This window comes from Curcuma longa, chromosome 11, assembly GCF_044706935.1.
Source record: "Curcuma longa cultivar G26 ecotype Majalengka, Jawa Barat chromosome 11, ITB_CL_G26_1.1, whole genome shotgun sequence".
In the NCBI taxonomy this organism is placed as follows: Eukaryota; Viridiplantae; Streptophyta; class Magnoliopsida; order Zingiberales; family Zingiberaceae; genus Curcuma; species Curcuma longa.
This window is the reverse complement of record NC_133871.1, coordinates 10,289,896-10,308,931: the sequence shown is the minus strand read 5'-3', so window position 1 is coordinate 10,308,931 and position 19,036 is coordinate 10,289,896. Positions and strand designations below refer to the sequence as shown.

The 19,036-nt window shown below is 37.2% G+C and overlaps 2 protein-coding genes across 2 annotated transcripts; one reads left to right on the top strand and one right to left on the bottom strand.

Moving 5' to 3' along the window:
* Positions 1-755: 755 nt before the first annotated feature.
* Positions 756-12,734, bottom strand: LOC141838559 (brefeldin A-inhibited guanine nucleotide-exchange protein 1-like). The gene is made up of 11 exons (XM_074726065.1): positions 11,590-12,734; positions 7,028-7,345; positions 6,531-6,861; positions 6,003-6,425; positions 5,640-5,932; positions 5,287-5,560; positions 3,397-3,893; positions 2,973-3,294; positions 2,499-2,835; positions 1,758-2,407; positions 756-1,462 (listed from the first exon to the last, which is right to left on the bottom strand). The coding sequence occupies exons 1-11, from the start codon at positions 12,594-12,596 to the stop codon at positions 851-853; spliced, it is 5,064 nt and encodes a 1,687-aa protein (XP_074582166.1). The 5' UTR covers positions 12,597-12,734; the 3' UTR covers positions 756-850.
* Positions 12,735-17,449: 4,715 nt separating this feature from the next.
* On the top strand, positions 17,450-18,307 carry LOC141837085 (uncharacterized). Its single transcript, XM_074724552.1, has 2 exons — positions 17,450-18,026; positions 18,180-18,307. Exons 1-2 carry the CDS (start codon positions 17,450-17,452, stop codon positions 18,305-18,307), a joined length of 705 nt encoding a protein of 234 aa, XP_074580653.1.
* The last annotated feature ends 729 nt before the right edge of the window (positions 18,308-19,036 follow it).

Here is a 19,036-nt window from a genome sequence, read left to right as displayed (position 1 = left end):
ACGGCGCCATCGCGAAGGGGACGAGGAGCGAGCGACGGACTGCGACGGCTGATCCCGCGAATGCGGAGAGGGTTCAGTACGCCAGTTACATTTTGGCGATGGCGATGGAAATAAATGGGCCGAGAGAAAATCGGGTTTGAGATTTGGGCTTGGGGCTTCGGCCCAATAAGATAGCCTTGTACATCAATTAATCAGTCGACGAGGGAGGGACCTTTCAAGCCTTATAAAGAAGGAGGATGAGAGGCTTCTCAATGGGCTATCATTACATAGCTGATTTTAGGGTTCCGCTCAATAAAATTGCTATTTCCCTTTTTTGAGTTTGGATATCATCAATTACATTTTTCTTGACTAGAAAACTCTGACGAACAACCAATAAACTCTTGTATTGGCTCATTCCAGTTACAGAGTTTAAAGGCTAAACTAATTGCATATTTAGACTAATTCAAATTGATACCAAAGTTGAAAAGTAATAAATAAAACAAAAAAACTCACTTGCTACAGTATCACAATCATTAGCACCTCAATTTGGCAATTGCAATAAGAAAATTGACGTTAGAATATACATCACAGTTCAGTACTTTAAAGATGGCAAAACTATGATGCTATAAGTTGTTTATGAACAATGAGGCATAAACAATGGCTATATTTTCACATAGGCTGAAGGAGCAAAAAACAATTAAAGACTAATTTTTCAAAAACAATGAGATAATTATGTGTACATCACTTCAACAACTCTGCTCCGGTCCATCGTGATGTACACATAAACAATGGCTATATTTTCACATAGGCTGGAGCAAAAAACAATTAAAGACTAATTTTTCAAAAAAACAAAGAGATAATTATGTGTACATCACATGTTCATCAGTAGTGGTCCTATAGAAGATTGAAAGATATCATGTAGCTCATCCTGCACTGCTTTGGAGTGATGTTCGCAACTTATAAGGCTAACTAATGACGGAAAAACAATGCGCAAGTTCCTTCGGAATGAATCCTGCCTCAAGCTACGTAAGACTTGCAAGGCCGAGACAAGCAGCGATGTCCGTGCAGCCAGTTCCTCTTTCTTAGCAGTTCCCAAAGGGAGTATATAGTGAACTGTTGGACCAGCATCTGAAGTCTCATCGTTCTGTTGTTGTCCTGCACAGTTCAAGTAGATCTTGAATATTTTTTGGCAAACGAACACCACGAGTGATTCTATTTTCAGTTCGTTTGACAGAACGGGATCTTCCGTGAGTACAGTTTGCAAGAATTTGAGCAGGTTCTCATAAGATTCGTTCTCGAAATGAATGACTGGTGGACCAGGAATCTCCAACAGGGTGCATGCTTTTTGCAATTTCTGTTGTACGGTGGTTTCACTGCTTACTTCGCTTGAATGCGAAGCAATGGATGTAAGTATGTCCAGTAGGATGCTAACATGAACAGCTGAAAAGCACTTTCGATGAACTTCATAAAGCTTCTTTACAACCTATCAACAGAAAATAATTAAAATTTGTCATCAGGGGAACAACTTGTCAGATTTATTTGATTTTTTTTAAAAAAAATCACATCACTGATCTAAAAGTTAAATATGATATGCATGTGCAGAAGTTAATTCCATGAGATTCATGATACCAGCAAGGCAACTTGAGAACATAGTGATTTAGAGCAACTGTTATTATTTGAAAGATTTAACAACATCCTAGCACTAGATATACGTATTGAAGAAAGTGATTATCATAAAATAAACTGGTGAGAACATAGCAATAGAAAAGAAATGGTACCTGTACAATCTGGAGCTGAACACTTATGTGGTTCTTCATTCTGACAATTGCATACGAGGCTGTTTCCATATTAGCCTCTTCTTCATCCTCGTTAATGTATTCATGATCAGAATATTGATCCACATTATCCGGAATTGTAATGTCTTGCATGATTCTTATGATGCTAGAAAAAACAGGCAGCATCGAAGCAGCTGACTTTTTTAAGGGTACCAAAATATCTTTCCATTCTTCTTTTGATAGCTTGCTTCCCAGATGAGCAGTCAAATGGAGTAGGGCCGCCATTCCTGTATTAGCATAATGCTTGTAGTGACTGCTCACAAAACTTGTAACAATACATATGACACTCCCGAGTTCTGAGCGCACAACATCAAAATATCTGACAAATAGGTCGACCAAGCATTTTGCTGCCAAAGCATCTGTTTCAGATTTGGCAGAATCATCATTTGGAAACTGAGGATCATGAACCAGTAGAACTTGACCCACAGTTATATTCTGTGTGTTGCTAAAAATTGGGTAAATCACAGATTTCAGGATATTAATCCAGAAAGTGTCAGTAAAGAGGTGACCATGGTCCTTTAGAATATCAAAGAGTACTTCTAAAGCACCTTTTCTGATAGTTGGCCGAGTATCAGATGTCAACTTGGATAAACCTGAAAAGTTGTTAAATAGTTAGTACAGACTAAATTTTCAATGGTGCAGTGAGAAAAGCATGGAAAGCAATAGGAAAGGGAAAATGAGTACCTTCTAGTAAAGGAAACCAAAAGAAAGCATGGTCATCTTTTTCAGTCAAATTGGCATCTCCATTTCCTAAATGACCCTCGGAATTGTTGTCGTAGCAGACAAGACCACCTTCTGCCAGTTTAACAGCACAGAATCGGAGGAATGCGATAGCGTTGAGGCTTGCATCATTATTGAATCTGCTATTTGTAAATGCAATCAAGCACTTCACACAGTCCGTGAATGTTGTGGTCTCTGTCTCAGTAATGTGAGGAAAATAATCTCTAACTATTTTCTCCATTGTCTCAAAAGCTAACAGCACGATACTCTTACGTACATCTGAGGCAGCAGTCGTGAAAACCTAAACATAAGCAAAGCTTTAACATCAGTTGTACATAAGTAAATTTACAAAGTTTTAACCCAATATCTCACCATGAAGGCAAATTGGAAAAAGAAAATTGAAAGGTGAAATAACAACAGTAAAAAAATCTAGCATACCAAGAAAACACTTTTCCATCCTGACTTCACATGATTAACACGACTCAAAACCATCTGAGAAACACATCGAACAATGAGCTCACGAATTTCAGCCGAATCACTTTTCTGCATGACAACCACAAAAGGTTTCAAGAATTCATTCTGGAAATTATAATTGGCAAGCTCTTCTCGCTCCAAGAATTTCATAGCCAATTGCCTTAATGAATCCATTACAAAGATTGCAACTGAGAGATTTTCTGATAATCCAACTGAAACAAAAAATTCGGAAAGAACATTCCAGATGCAGGACCAAACCAATCGGATTCGATTCATATTGTAATGTCTGCATAGGCAAAGGTTAAGACAGATTATACAGTTTGTAATCTTGTTAAGAAAAATATTGTATTCACAGATATTTTCTAATCAACCATTAAAAGAATCTTACGCTATTTCAACTATTTTTGTGAGGCTGAAAACACGAGGATCAGTCGGAGATTGCAGTTCTGTCATAGAAACCTTGCACAGGGCGCTCACAAAAGCTACAATTGCATCACTATTCAATCTTTGGCTATGAGCAAATATATGGTTTAGCTCAAAAGTACCAATCTGGTCCAACAGATTTAAATTGGAAATGAAGTTATTAATCTGATCCGGAGTAACTAAAGCTGAAGCCTTATTTCCCATAGATGCACTATCATACGAACCTCCTCGAACCACTGCCATTACTGCTGGATTTTGAAGAGCATTTCCTTTCTTCTTAACAAATGTTGTTTTCTGTGCTCTGTCTTCTGCTTCATTAAGTGGTGCTACAAAAAATGAAGCATCAGGTGGTGCACCCTCTCCTAGCAGCTGTAAATGCTCGATCCGTGAAAGACATGTAAATATATGCTCCCAGGATTCTTGCAGATAATTACCATCTTCAATGGCAATTGATATTATAGCCTGTTGACAAAGAAACATACTAAAACACTCATTTTGTTGACAATTGAGACAAACTGATTTTACCAAAGTAGGGAGAATGGATTAAGAGAAATTCAAACAATACAAACATCCAGATGTTCAGATCTAGATTTGATTTATATATTTGTGTTTATTGCTTCATAACATGAAGTAAATGTGGTAAAAAGGAAGACTGTCAAATGAGTGCAAAGAAAAAAAAACTTCCTAAGTTCATGCAGCTATATCTTTTACTTTGCTAGCCAATGGCAGATATTTGTTGACGGACTATCAACTGTTGAACTAAGAATTTGAGTATGAACAAAATTAGTTTTACTGTGAAATGAAATACTAAAAGGAATAGGAGTGTCAGCCAGGCAACCCCAGAATTGAAAGATTGCACTTGGTCTTCAGAATGATTTTTACTTGATCTGGTTTCCACCATATGCCACGGGACAGAAGTAAGAGATAAATGCAGCTATCAAAGCTAAAAAGCACATATATCTGGATTTAATTAGGTTCGTTGTTGACAATGCAAATAAGAATTAATTTTCTCCTTAATTGAGGTTTAACAAGGCAGAAGAAAAATATGCCTTTTCTAGGCTGTTTAATCCATCTTGCAGCTTAATCATTGTGATTTATTATATTTTATTCATGTCATACCTTTTTAGTTTAATGTTCAAAATCCATTGGCAGACATCCACCAATTAAAAGCAAGCTCAATAAGTGATTTAACAAGCAAACTTTAGCAAAACCAACAAGGTCATTTGCATACATATGTTCATTGATAATAATCAAGCCAGAGTATCTAGGAGGGTATGGAATGCCTTATTGACAGTGTGACCAATATTTATTGGTATTTCACCAGAACACTACACACACACACACGAGAAGAAAGCATTTGGAACAAAGTCAGAGAATATGAGCCATCAGACAGCCGGTCATTGTACTCGGCCTTTGATTATTGGTACAAAAGCAGTACTGGTTCCATACCCACCCAAGCCACTTTTGAGATGAGGCTTGTGGTCTTTGAAATGTTGGTATGTAAGTAAATGCAAAAAAACTGCATGACTGAAAGTTGTTCGTGTATTAGTTCATTGAAAGGAGAAAAGATTCTCTGCTTACAATTTTCAATTCGACGGCTAAGAGAATTCAAATTTTTTGTACTTTTAATCTGTTTTATTGGATGTCTGTAGCCAAGCATAAAAAAAATAATAAATTCTGGTCACCAAGTTGAGATATGCATTATATCAAACAAAATTCTAGAGGATGAAAAGGAAATTCATGGAAATATCAACATATGATACAACATGTTACTATCAGATCTCAGTAAATGACCTATGACAATTATCTTCAAGATAACATAGTTTACCGATGGATATATACTTAAAGTATTCACCTTAACAGCATCAACATTCTTCTGCTTCATATCAGCAGCACAATGAAGGTATGTGAATTTGGCAACAGATGTAACGAAAGCATCTCTTTGTGTCTGCATAAGCATCACTGAGGTGACATGAACTGCATATCGGAAACCTTGTAAACACTGTGCTGTGGCAGATTTGTCATCACTTTGGTCAAGTGTCACACTGAAAGCAGCCATCATGGGAGCCCAACAAGCCTCCATCATAAATCTTAGGATTGCAGTATCCGTGACAGTATAGAACATAGACCTAATCACCAATCACATAAGCATAAATGAAAAACAGAATATTGTATACAAACAATCTGAGATTCAATTATCTTTCTTACTCTGATTTTCCAGTCTTTGCTCTAAATTGCCCTTGGATGTGCTTAATTAGTTGATCACTTGCACCTAATGCCTTCTCTTCAGATTGTTTCCAATTGACCAAATTGAAAATGTTGTCAAACCCCAAAAGCTTGTTGATGCTGTTCGTCTGTTTATTTTGTGGAGCAGAAAAATCAGCACTGATTTTTATTTCACTTTTCACAATTTGATCATACAAAGAACCAAGGTATTCTTCTGGTAAATCCTTTCCATCATTTATTCCTCGATTGTTGCGAATAAACTCAGCTTTTGACATCTGTTAATATAATGAGACACATTTTAGCATAGCTGCATTTAACTTCCAAAGAACATCATCAGTAATATACCTTATCTTTAACCATGCTGTTGTGTGCATCAGTGTTCAACATAATCACAGAATAAGCAAGAACATATGCTGTATCTGCACTGGTGAAAGAACTTGGGCTGCATTTACAGTATCGTTCTGCAAACTTTTCCATTATGCGATCAATCTTCTGTGCTTCTCCAGGCAATCTGAAACCTCTTAAGAAGAACCTAATAGCTTCGCCGAAATTCATATTCTCAAAATTTATTGAGTCAACATATGCATGCATGACTTTCAGAGAGAACTCTTCCCTTTCACCCAAGTAGTCTCCAATCATAGCTGCATTTAGACCAGAAGCATTCTTCAAGAAGGAAGCTACTTCTTCTGGAGATGCACCTATTTTCTTGGTTTTGATTAGAAAATCAATACCCTTTGAAGGTTTTTTATTAAACAATGCAACACCTTTCTGCAAACATAAGCCCGACACTAATCACTAATAGTTCACAAAACAAACTAACAAAAGCTAAAGGAAGAGTATCATGTGTCCTTGCAGAAAAAGAAAAATCTTCACCTGAAACTCCAACTTATATGCCCTGCGTTGTTCCAATGAAGCAGCATCAGAGAGCTCATGGTTTGCATCCAAATGCAGATCATAGTCAGTCACACTTCCTTCTTCACCATTCAAAGAGGCAAGGTTATCTGAAGAATGTTCATTTATATGTCTCTCTAGAGCAAAATCACCCAATTTCAGCTGCTGGTCCATCCAAACACCCATTGACTTAATGATACAATTGAGGCACTTCACTGATTCAATCTGTAATGTGGTATCCTGAGCTGGGGATAGTGATGTCACTGACCCAGCAGGAACACCTAGAGCAGTCTTTAGCAGGCCATTAACAACCCTGCAATTATCTGATGGAATTAAAAGTGAATTCATAGAAGAAGATGTCATCATCATACAACTTCACTTTACAAATCATATTTCTGTTACCAGATAAAGGAACAGGTTTAGGATCACTTATAAAAAGAGCAAAGCTTTGTAAGTATTGAATTATATGTATGATCTACCTTTCAAAAATATTTGGCGCATTCACATCACAATCATAGTTCACAAAAATGTCAACCATAACCTGTGGGTCCTGGCAGATCTTTTCCAATAGGTTGAGAACTGTCATTTTCTGCAAAAAGCTAGGTTGAAGAACATTCTCAATGATTCGCAGAACAAGCATTGGAAAGAAAACTCCAACTTCCTCCTTCAGCCCTGATCTAAATTTCGACATTAAACCCATGAAAATAGAGCAAAGAAGCTGAAAAATAGTCATCATTGATAGGGCACTGTTCTTCAACAACGATAAGCAAAGGTATTGTTTGATTGCTCCAAGAAACCTACATAAAACATGAATCTGAAAACTTTTAATCAATGCCAAATTAGAGACTAAAGAAAAAAATTTACAAAAAAATCTCATAAAACTGTTAGCTTGAGATTGAATTAATTGCAGACCTCTGTTTGCTATTGTTTCTTCAAATCTTATAGTTATAGACTATCTTGCAACAGAAAAATAGATTATACAATGGAGCTGCAAATGAGAAATCCCTTTATCATGCTTATTTTTCAATAGTTCTTCAAACAGATTCGTGAGATTAATTCAATGATAGGCTTGATCTTGTATACATTATTTCAAAATAATGCAGATTAAATTCAACTTTACTTGGAAAATATTTGTATAAATAAATAATCAAAATTCTATCATACTAAAGTCACTAAAGGAGGAATACTTGAAAATCCATTAAAAAAAATTCTAAAGGGACAGCAACAACAATATCAAATAGATACCTTAAAAGGGCCCACTTCGTCAGATGGGCACAGTAGGTTTCAAGCAAAACCCAGAATTTTACTTCGAGAGATCCTTATTAGATATCATCATGGTAGACTTTATGACAACATCAAGAAATACATTAGCCACAATCCTTTCAAATGCATGGTAACATTTTCCATCTTTTATTGTTAACAATTGATTTACTTTCAAAATTGGACAATATTTATGATTCTTTTTTTCTGGCTATAAAAGGTTAGCATATGGTAAGCGAGCTTATATCAGATGACATGCAATTGAGGATCTTGGTTTATATAGAAGCAGCAAATACACAAACAATAAGAACAACACCAAGAACAGGCCCCAGCCACACTGAGAATTTTCACTAAAATAAGAACAAAGATAATAAGCCTTTTTAACTAATTACCAAATCATTAGTCATATCTTTTTAATTATGTCATGATTTATTTCTTTTGTTCTCTAATATCTCCTGTAAGCTCTAATTATTCAACTTGTCTAACTAATATATAGCCATTGAGAATGATCATATTATTTAACATTTTCCATTATTTTGTCATCTATTGGGCTACATATAACTTCTTGATAATATATTTTTGTTTCATCTCTCTAATACCATACATTATAGTTATTAAACCTGAACGAACTGGAAAAAACTAGAACCAAGTCACTCGTGCAAGGTTCAAAATCTCGAACCACACCGAAGTTTCAGTTTTAACGAGAATAGTACTGTTTCGGTATTGTGCTAATGTTTTGATGCATGGTGTCGATAATGGATTGGAGTTGAAGAAGGAAGAAGAAGAAACATAAGAGGAGTCTGTGTTGAGCATAGTTTTAAATCTTATACCATGCCAGACAAAATGGTATTCCGATAAATTACTGAAACTCAATACACTCAGCACAAACAATGCGTCCTTCCTTTGCTTCATCTTCTTCCTCCTTTAACCTCTAATTTGTCACCATCGGCGTCATGCATTGAAGCATCAGCGCAATACTGGAACAATATCTTTTCGGTCAAAAGATCAAAACTATTGCATGACTTGAGATTTTGAACATTGGTGCTAAATGATATCGAGTTTTGGTGATTTGCTAGAACGATATGTTTCGACCGTTTCATCGGACACAGTACGAGTTTGAAAAACCAACACTCTAACCATCCCTTCCTCCACCCCTCCCCTCCTCCCCCTCACTAACTCCTTCAAGCTCACCACCACCAGCAATGCCCGCTGTGACAGAGCAGTGGTGATAAAATCAAGTCCCACGTCGATTAGTAAAGGTAAGGACAACTATGCTTTATTGCATAGGTTTAAATATACTGGGAGAATTAATTAAGGAGTTCAATTATAATGTATAACATGACATATGAAATTGACATATTTACTGACTAAGATTTTTCCATACCAGTATTTAACTGTAAGAACATCAAGACATTGTGATAGATTTGTTACACCTTGAAATAGTTCAGGATAGATTTGATAACTTGTAAAATTCATGATAGAAAGGGCAAAGTTTACAAAAAATTTAACAATTAACCTTTATTTTACTAATTCATAATTTGCACTTTGTAATTTTGATGCAAGTTACGCATTTATTTATGCTATGACATAGTTTATTTATTTTGAGACAGTTGAATATTTATTTTCAATTGTCATCGATTTTTGATGTAATTGAAGACATTTTTTATGATCGAGACTTAGGAAAATGCTCCATTCATTTAACCATGTTAAGAAAGTAGGTTGGTATTTTTCCTAATAGCTTGAGCTCTTGCACCAGTTTGCAAGTCATTTGTATCATATAGATGCTCATTAGCAATAATAGTCGTTGAGTTGATTCAGTATAGAATTTGAGATTCAGCTATGCCATGACTATAAAATAATAGTGTTTTCCTTACTTGGTCAAGCTTTCCGAATAAGTGGTCAATAAGTCAACTTTAACAAAAACAATAGCCATTGTCCTATGAATAATAATATGACTATGTTTCCTATGTTAAATAGGAGAATCCAAAATATCTAAAGGTTTTCTCTAGAAGAAATTTTTATCCATGTATCTATTCATCCTTCAATTTTTGTCTTTATAGTTGAAATTACATTTCTTAGATTCAATTGTTTTAAATTTATTAGAAGGGGAGCCTTGATGCAACGGTAAAGTTGTTAGCGTGTAACCTAGTGGTCACGAGTTCAAGTAGCAGACACAACCTTTTGCAATGTAGGGTAAGGCTACATACATTAGACCCTTCCTTGAAACCCCACATTGGTAAAAGTTTCGTGCATCAAGCTCTCCTTTTTTTTAATTGTTTCAAATTTATTCTATCACATGCCAAAATTCTGTAGGCTTGATTAACAAAATATCACATGCAAATAACATGCATAATAACATGCATAAAGTGTCTAAAACATTAGTAATATGTTTATATAGTTGAAATTGATTAGCTAAGCACTCATCCACATAATGAAGTTGTTAGGAAAGGAACCAATTTATAATTATATATTGGATCATCGCACTTGTCCATGTGGGACCAATAAATAGAGCCTCCTAACTCTAATGCACCCCTTCACACCCATCATGACTTAGAGTACGACATTGTTTTCTAAAATTTGAGACATGTAGGATTTAAACCCTAGATATCATGTTAAAACCCAAGAGACTGCTCAATCCAACCCATAATACACACTTAAATGTCTTGGTATTAAAGTATATTTAAGAACGTTATTTCCAGAATATAAGTCTAAAAGAGTGGAGTTTTCTTCTCTGACCCACTTTCTCCTTTGACATGCCCCCTCAAGTCCAACATCATTTTTAGAGGTGAGGGTCTGGCTATAATAGCATGTTGAAATTGATTGGCTTATCTCAAAAGCTCAAATTATTCAAAAAGAAATTGCACTTGTCCATGTGGGACCAATGGGAATGGAGCCACCCTGCTTTAACACATACGACACTAATCTTAAGAGACAAGAGATAAGAAATTCTAATTAACCAATAATGAAAATTAAAGGTATTAGAAATTCACCAATATACTTCCATTAATTATAACAATAATGTTCACTATAAGCCTTTTATCATATTCTAAACAACCACTAGATACTGATCCCAATTCTAATATCAAAGCCCACCCTAGTATGAATTTTTATCTAGAAAGTAGTTCTCTATTAGTAAAAAAACAGTACATCCAAAACTGGAATCAGAGGACAATATTTTCATGAGTGGAGTTCACAGCTAACCTTCCCTCTATATTCACATGAAATCATAAACAAACCGAAACATTCAACATTTTCCCTCTCTATGCATATGAACTATAATCTCATAAAGACATTCCATTACTATAGTCATAAGTACATTAGTTACAGCCAACGGAGGATGGACTCCATTATTCCAAATTTCAATCTATTTGTTCTCCATTAGTTTAAACGTGTAGCTTAGTGATCCCTGACATCGGCTTCCTTATGCATCCATCAGGAATGGACAACAAAAACTGGCATGAATAATTCTATACTAAAGCTTAGTGGACTTTTTTTCTAATAGAATATTTAGTAATCCAGGCTCACCTTGTGGCTGATACTCTCAGTTCATTATTGTGCTCAAACAGGATTATGAGTAAATAAAAGACTGTTTTTTATACAAAAAAAAAGTTATCCAATTAATCTGTTTGAATAAATTTTCTGTTGCAACTTCTAATTGATAATCCAATATTTCAAATGGTCACATAATAGCAGTCAATGCTGTGCATAGAATTATGGCATGATTATATGGTGTATCAGTGGCAGAAAGTTGGAAAGAAAATATGGGACGAAAAACACTTGCCTCTCATTTGCTCGCCAAAGAGGCCCAGCATTTTCTATTCCTATCTTTAGAAGCTCCAGTGACAAAACCTTCCCCCTCATCAAGAGAGGGTCCTCAGGATTCTCTTGTGCCGAGAACTTCATTGAGAGCTTGCACAAGTTTCTGAAAAGAAACAAGCCATCCTCTCTGATCTTGCTCAATCCACTGCCATTTGCAGCCGCTTCTCCCTCTGAATCCGGCGGCATCAAACCACCCTCCTCATTGTTTGATTTAGAAGGCAGAGGATCTGCGTCGCTTCCCGCCATTACCTCGTTAATAAAATTCTGCGCAGACTGTACCAGAGTTGAATCATTCAAGTTCCTATCTGAGAGATCCATCATGTCGGCAATGGAGACTATTCGGATCCTGACATCCGTGGAATCCGCCTCCGTCCTAGCAAAAACGATGACGACGATCTGAGCCAGTACCAACTTGGCACACAACTGATTGGCTCCGCTCTGGCTGCCAAGGTACACGTTGTAGCAGCTCCGGATGATCTGGGCCAAGCATTCGTCGCGGATCAGCACGAAGGGTGAGCGGACGGAAGCAATAAGGACCCTGAGCATCGCGAGTTCGAGGGCCTCGTCGCCGATCCCTCCACAGCTGCAGACGGAAGCGAGGAGTCGAGCGGCGGAGGAGCCGGGGGCATCGTCGCCGTCGGCTGGGAGGTTGATGTCGCCACGGAAGAGACCGTGCGAGAAGAGCTTCTGGGCGCACTCGAGGGCGGTCTCGGCGACTTTGGGGTAGGCGGAGTCAACGGCGAGGACGAGGGGGTGGAGGACGGAGTCGGCGTCGGGAGGAGGGATGCCGAGGAGGGGGGAGGGGTCGGGGGAGTCGGGGAGGGCGTCGAGGCGATCGAGGGCGGACTTGCAGGCGGCGACGAGGTTGGCGTGCTTGCGCCAGGCGGCGTTCTTGATGATCTTGTCGAGGGCGGGGCCGAGGACGCGGCCGGAGCGGGAGGTCCCGCCGAGAGGCTGGAAGGAGGCCATGGCGATGGGATCAGATCGGAGGAGACATTGGAAGGAGAAGAAGAGGGAGGAGGATCGCCGGATCGAATCCGGAAAAGACGACGACCACCGCCGCGATGGATGGCATCGGAAGAAATGAACGAGTCGGCGAAAGGAAAAGGGTCGGGAAAATTCGAGTTTGACCCTTCAGCTATGTTTGCTCGTGGATTTTAAGGCACTCTCTGCCCTGTTTACTTCGCTGGTTTAGAGAATGAAGGAACGGATCCATCATTCATCGCTCCAAATTTGACGTCCTCCTATAATCACGGTGAAAAGAATTTTGGGCGAAAATGAAGATGGCTCCTCATTTTTCAATTTAAATTTGATGGGCGTTTTTTTTCGTTTCAATTAAAGTTAAATAGGCACCTCCCTTTATTTTATATCTTTATCACGCTTTCCTAAAATATCTTTATTTTATATCTAATTCAAAATTTTTATATTTCTAAATGGATTTAAGTTTTGAATGGACTTTAAGGATTTGAATCATAATTAAATTGTTATAAATTATAGTAGCTATCTATTAGTTTCTACATATTATAATAGTTATCTATTAGTTTCTATATAGTCAATCATGATTAAATAATATTTATTTAAAATATTATGGATATCATGAATTCTTTATCATTTGTTTTACTAATTAAAATATTATTTAAATTAAATTATTACTCTCTTATAAGTAAAATCAAAATGTTATAATAATCATAGTTGAAAAGCTAGCAATTAAATGTCATGGAGTCCCTTCCAATTATGACTCTCCAATAAATACAATCAAAATGATATGATCATGTTATAGACCTAGCAAGTAGTTGCTATAATGTATAGCAACTGGTTGTTAACATCTATGTGATCGATCATGATTAAATTATATTCATTTGAAATATAATGGATGTCATAAAGTTCAATCTTTGTTTCATTTGTTTTACTCGTTGAAATATTATTTGAATTATGTTATCACTTTCTAATATGTAAAATCGAAATGATATATGATGATCCTATTATAAAAACTAACAATAGCTGCTACACATGATAGAAACTAACAACTAACTTTTACATGGCCGATCATGATTAAATTATGTTCATTTGAAATATAATGGATATCATGAAATCACTTTCGTTTATTTTACTTATTTAAATATTATTTGAATTAGGTTATTACTCTTCCATAAATAAAATTAAAATGATAGAATGATTCAGTTATAGAAACTAATAACTAATTATTACATATTCTAGAAATCAGCAACTAGCCATGATACCAATTGCCCTTGAGCCCGACTTTGGGTTTATTCAAATCAATTTCAACACAAACACGAGCAAAACGACCACGTCGAACGTCAATAGTATTTGTGTCAACTTTAATAGGCATCCCAACTGCCGCAGCAATAGTTAGAAGAATGCTCTCATCATAGAAAAAGAGATTCAACCCTGGAAAACGGATGCAAACCAAAGTTTGTATCTATTGTTGCTATGGGAGACAGAAATTCTGGAGACCAGCACTGCACAGTTATAACTAATGATCAAAACATCATCCATGGACCCTCTCATCGATAACTTTAGTTCGATCCACTTGTTCCTCAAACTTCACTATAAAAACACCATTGCTAATATCCATAATCTCAAAACCTGCAATAAGCTAAGTTTCCAAACCTTCTGTAAACTGTCTTCCAGCACATGATGACCAAATATTCCTCCATAGCATTTTAACTGCTAGGGCATCCTGCCAGGGCGCGTATAAACCCTCAAACACAGATTCCTCGATCGATGTGCACACCATTGGTTTAAGAGGGTTACCATCTTCATATTCAATTCTCGCCAACTTTTCATTGAAAAGTGTTCTGATGGGATGATGTAGACAGTTAAATCATCCATCAATAAAATTTCAACTCATGTACGACTGCTTCCGTTGGTGAAGAGATCTTAAATAGGAGGGTTAAATGTGTATCAGGAATTTTTGATATATAGATTATTCTCACGCTCAAATTAGTATTGAAAAAAGATATGAGAGAGAAAGTACGTGAACTTAAATTTGCCTAGAGCTTGTTCATACCTGTGTGAGAGAAATTATATACTTACGAGAAAATGAATCTCCACGTCAACCTGAAGAAAGACCTTTGCTGGGGTCGAAGAGATCAATTCTGTGGATTTTTTACATAGGATCCCCATGTGAGGCGCCCGAGGGACCAAGTCTGTTAACCTTGTAACTGCCATGTGGCTTGACAGTGCTAATTATTCTCGCCTTTTGGCTATATGCGTATACACAAAAAGATCCAGAGAACCAAACCTGACAACCTTATAATTAATTGTCCTGACTCCTTGACAGACCCCGCACGTTTGAAGGTTTTTGACAATTTTTGTGTGAGGCAGGGGGGCGGTGGGCAATATGAGATGTGAAGAGATCGAGCGGGCCGAGGGGCCGCTTAACTAAGGGATTTAGAGAGGATGAGTGATGGAAGAGGTGAGTTATCCGAGAGTCGGACTGACAAGTTGCTAAGCGGTTGAGTGACCGAGTGATCAAGAGGTGGATTGGTTGAGCGCCGAGGGATCGAGAGATCGAGATGATCAAAGATCCAAGAGAGATAGAGTGGTCAAGAGACCACGTAGTCGAGACAACTCAAGTCGAGATAGCCGAGTGGTCAAGATGATCGAGAAACTGAGACAGTCGAGGTCAGGATGGCCAAAGGGCTGATAGAGATGGAGTGATAAGAGATTAAGTAGTCGAGACGACTCAGATCGAGATGCCTGAGTTGCCAAGATGACCGAGAGAGATTGCCCAAGCCGAGATGGCTGAGTGGTTGAGACAACTGAGAGACCGAGACATATAGAGTGACCAAGAGACCAAGTAGCTAAGATGACTCAAGTCAGGATGACCGAGTGATTGAGATAACCGAGAGATCGAGACGATTCAAGTCGAGATAGCTAAGTGGCCGAGATATTAAAGAAATCGAGATAGTCAAAGTCGGGATGGAGGTGTTGGTCTACTCAAGATTGTTCATTGACTTTCTGACTTTACACATCAATTCGCCCTTTGATCCTATTTGCCACGTAAAATTAATGAGAATCCGCCAAATCAAGAAGATCAACTTTCTTTCTAGGTTCCGGAGTATCTTTTTTTTCCCAACACCATATCCCTGAAAGAAGCCTTCTTTACCTCTGTAGATGAGTCAGTGCCCAGTGGCGGATCTATTGAGGGGCCGGGGGGGCCATGGCCCCCCCCCGGCCCACGTACGGCTTAGTAGAATAGTAGTTTTTTTTTTTTTTTTGCCGTTGCCGATTAGGATGAAAAAAAAAAACCTAAACCCTTGGCTTCCTCCCTCGCTCGCCTGTCCGCCGAAGTGCCGAACTTTTTCCATCTCCGAAAGACCGAAACCTTTTCCTTCTTCCTCCTCTGCGCCCGCCGCTCGCCGGCCACGTTCTTCCTCCTCTTTTGCACTGCCGCTGCCGCCGCCGCATCTTCCTTTTCCTTCTCCTCGTCCTCTTCCTGCGACTGCCGCCGCCGCCGCATCTGCTTTCCTCCTTCTCTCCGTCGCCGCTGCATCTACTTGATTTGCAAATTGCAGCAAAGTCTTCACTCTAAACAGGTAAGAAGCAAGTGATATTTGGTGATTACAAGAAGATTATGTTAAATAATCTCTATGTTTTTTTGTTTATATTAGACTACCGCAAGCTCCCTCCCAACTTTGCAGAGGTCGATCATGTGGTTTGTGTCGGCGCCGCTGGGGCAGTAGATATCATCAATTGATCTTGTTGATGCCAGGTGATAAAACATTTCTAATTGATTTGTTCACCTCTGAAATCATATTGTTTTCATTTGCTCTATTTCATGTTGAAATAAATTAGAAATAACTTGCCATTTCTATTTGCTCTATTTCATTTGCCCATCTGAAGAAAAAAATTATGCCATTTCTTTTGGGATACGAAATAACTTGCTGGGTCAAGAGGTAGCTTGAGTAGAATGTAAATCCAACAATAAATTGTGTCGAGAAAGAAATGGAAAATGCTTATTTGAAGATCCCTCCAAACAAGATTTTAAGAAATGTTCGATTTTATGTTGCATCAAAACAAAGATATTGTTAATGAAATACTGTGAGCTGTTAAAACAGGTAGAGTTTTATTGTCATGTGCCCCATAGGTTAAAAGTGGTGAATCACGAGAATTATTTTTTAATGTTGTTATTATTCACTAACTTAATATTTGATTTAATATTATTGTTATTAATTATTATTTACTTATTTGAAATAATTCCAGCTTTTCAGTATTAAAGGTTTCAAATGGGGAAAACCAAAACGATTGATAAATTTTTTCAAAGGAAGAGAGCAAATGAACTTGATCCAGCGGCTCTTATAACTTCATCAACAAGATCAAATAACAATAATCTTCCACCTGAAATTCTTCCTAAAAGATTCAAAAATGCAGAAGTTGAAGTGGTTGATCTCAATTCTTTAGAGCGTGATCCAGGATTGCGTCAACAAATTTGGGAATATCATCCCAACCAACATGAGGAAATTCGTCGAGCTTATTTGAATATGAAGGCATATCAACCTATTCTTCGAGAATATCCTTTAAATAAAAATATCAAGCACCCTCGAAGATTTCAATCTACTTGGTATGAACAATTCCCTTGGTTGGAGTATTCACTAGCTAAAGATAAAGCATATTGTTTTCCATGTTTTATCTTCAACAAGCCATCAGGATGCTCAAATCAAACTGCATTTACTGTTGATGGATTTGATAATTGGAAGAAAGTTTGAAATGGAAAAGCTTGTGCTTTCCTAGGCCATATAGGGAAAGATAATGTATCTTCACCCCATCATAATGCTGAAAAGGCATGTGAGGATCTGATGAATCAACCACAACATATATCTAGGAGATTCAATAATTTTAATGATGAACAAGTAGCAACTAATCGTCTTCGGTTAAAGGCTCACATACATGTGGTGTTGTTTCTTGCACTTCAAGGAATTCCATTTAGAGGGCATGATGAGAAAGCAAGTTCATCTAATCGTGGTAATTTTCTTGAATTTTTGGATGTGTTAACCAAGTACAATGACGAACTCTCACTGGCAATTGAGAAAGCTCCAAAAAATGCCAAATATACAAGTCACGATATTCAGAAACAAATACTTCATGTGCTTTCGGTGAGAGTGAAAAATGCAATTCGTGAAGAAATTGGAGTTGCCAAGTATTGTATAATTGTTGATGAAGCCCGAGATGAGTCAAAAAGAGAGCAAATGTCTATAGTATTGAGGTTCGTGGATACTAATGGATTCATTCAAGAACGTTTTTTTGGGCTTGTTCATGTATCTGATACCACGGCTTTGACTTTAAAGGATGCTATATATTCTGCTTTGGCTCACTACAATTTGGATGTTCAAAATATTAGAGGTCAAGGCTATGATGGCGCTAGTAATATGAGGGGTGAGTTTAATGGATTGCAAGTTTTGATTATAAATGATTGTAGAAGTGCTTATTATGTTCATTGTTTTGCTCATCGATTACAATTGGCATTAGTAGCAACATCAAAAAATATGACACCTGTTCATCAGTTTTTTGACAAATTAACTTTTATAGTTAATATTGTTGGTTCTTCATGTAAGCGTAATGATGAATTAAAGAATGCTCATGTTGATGATATTGCACATTTGATTGCTATTAATGAACTTGATACTGGACGTGGACTTAATCAAATAGGTACTTGAAAAGCCCTAAACTAGGTGTCACGATAGGGCTTCAAATTAGAATTTATAGATTTTATCGAAAACCCACGATAAATACAAACAAGCAAGTATAGGGGCCTCGAGTCGTGTTTTTCCAAGGACTAGTAGAAAATTGCCTAAATTGAGCTTATCGTGTCGTTCTTTTTGGGTTTTCTAATAAAAATGGGGGTTTTGGTGTTTTGCAATGAAATGCAAACGAAAATGAGCAAATAAATCAAAAAAATGCAAGTCTAGTCTAAAAATGAAACCTAAAGCAAACTAACTCTAATGCACGCTAAATGAAGCCTAGAATGCAATGGAAGCATTTAAACCAGCCTATCCTAACTGATGACACGGAACGGTGGCTCAAAATGGCACAAACAAAAATGAAATGAAATGAAATATATTCTTATCAAGCATGGACCCTAGAGTTTCAAATCCTAACTAATGTGGTAGTAAATTAGGAAGAAACAACTATATGAACTAAACTTAACTAATCAAATGTAATAAGCTAAGAAAACATGAATTCCTGCAGCCAATAAACCAGCAAGAACCTCAACCCTTTGGCACGGAACAGTGCCAAAGAATTTCAGACTTCGGTTTCTTTTGCAAACAAGCTGAGAATTGAAAAATTGACAAACTATAACTAGATTAGAATTCAAAGAAACATTAAGTGCCAATTAAGTAAACCAAATCCATAGAGTTGCTAAGGAAAGCGATGAACAAAGCTTG

What these genes read in the sequence shown, in the direction of transcription:
- LOC141837085 (XM_074724552.1), top strand. Translation starts at nt 17,450, where the DNA reads ATGAATCAACCACAACATATATCTAGGAGATTCAATAATTTTAATGAT. An exon ending in TGGCGCTAGTAATATGAGGG is followed by an intron (nt 18,027 to 18,179) that starts GTGAGTTTAATG and finishes TAACTTTTATAG; the next exon opens with TTAATATTGTTGGTTCTTCA.
- LOC141838559 (XM_074726065.1), bottom strand. Translation starts at nt 12,596, where the DNA reads ATGGCCTCCTTCCAGCCTCTCGGCGGGACCTCCCGCTCCGGCCGCGTC. An exon ending in CTTTGGCGAGCAAATGAGAG is followed by an intron (nt 7,346 to 11,589) that starts GCAAGTGTTTTT and finishes TGTTTTATGTAG; the next exon opens with GTTTCTTGGAGCAATCAAAC. An exon ending in TTCAGCTCCAGATTGTACAG is followed by an intron (nt 1,463 to 1,757) that starts GTACCATTTCTT and finishes TTCTGTTGATAG; the next exon opens with GTTGTAAAGAAGCTTTATGA.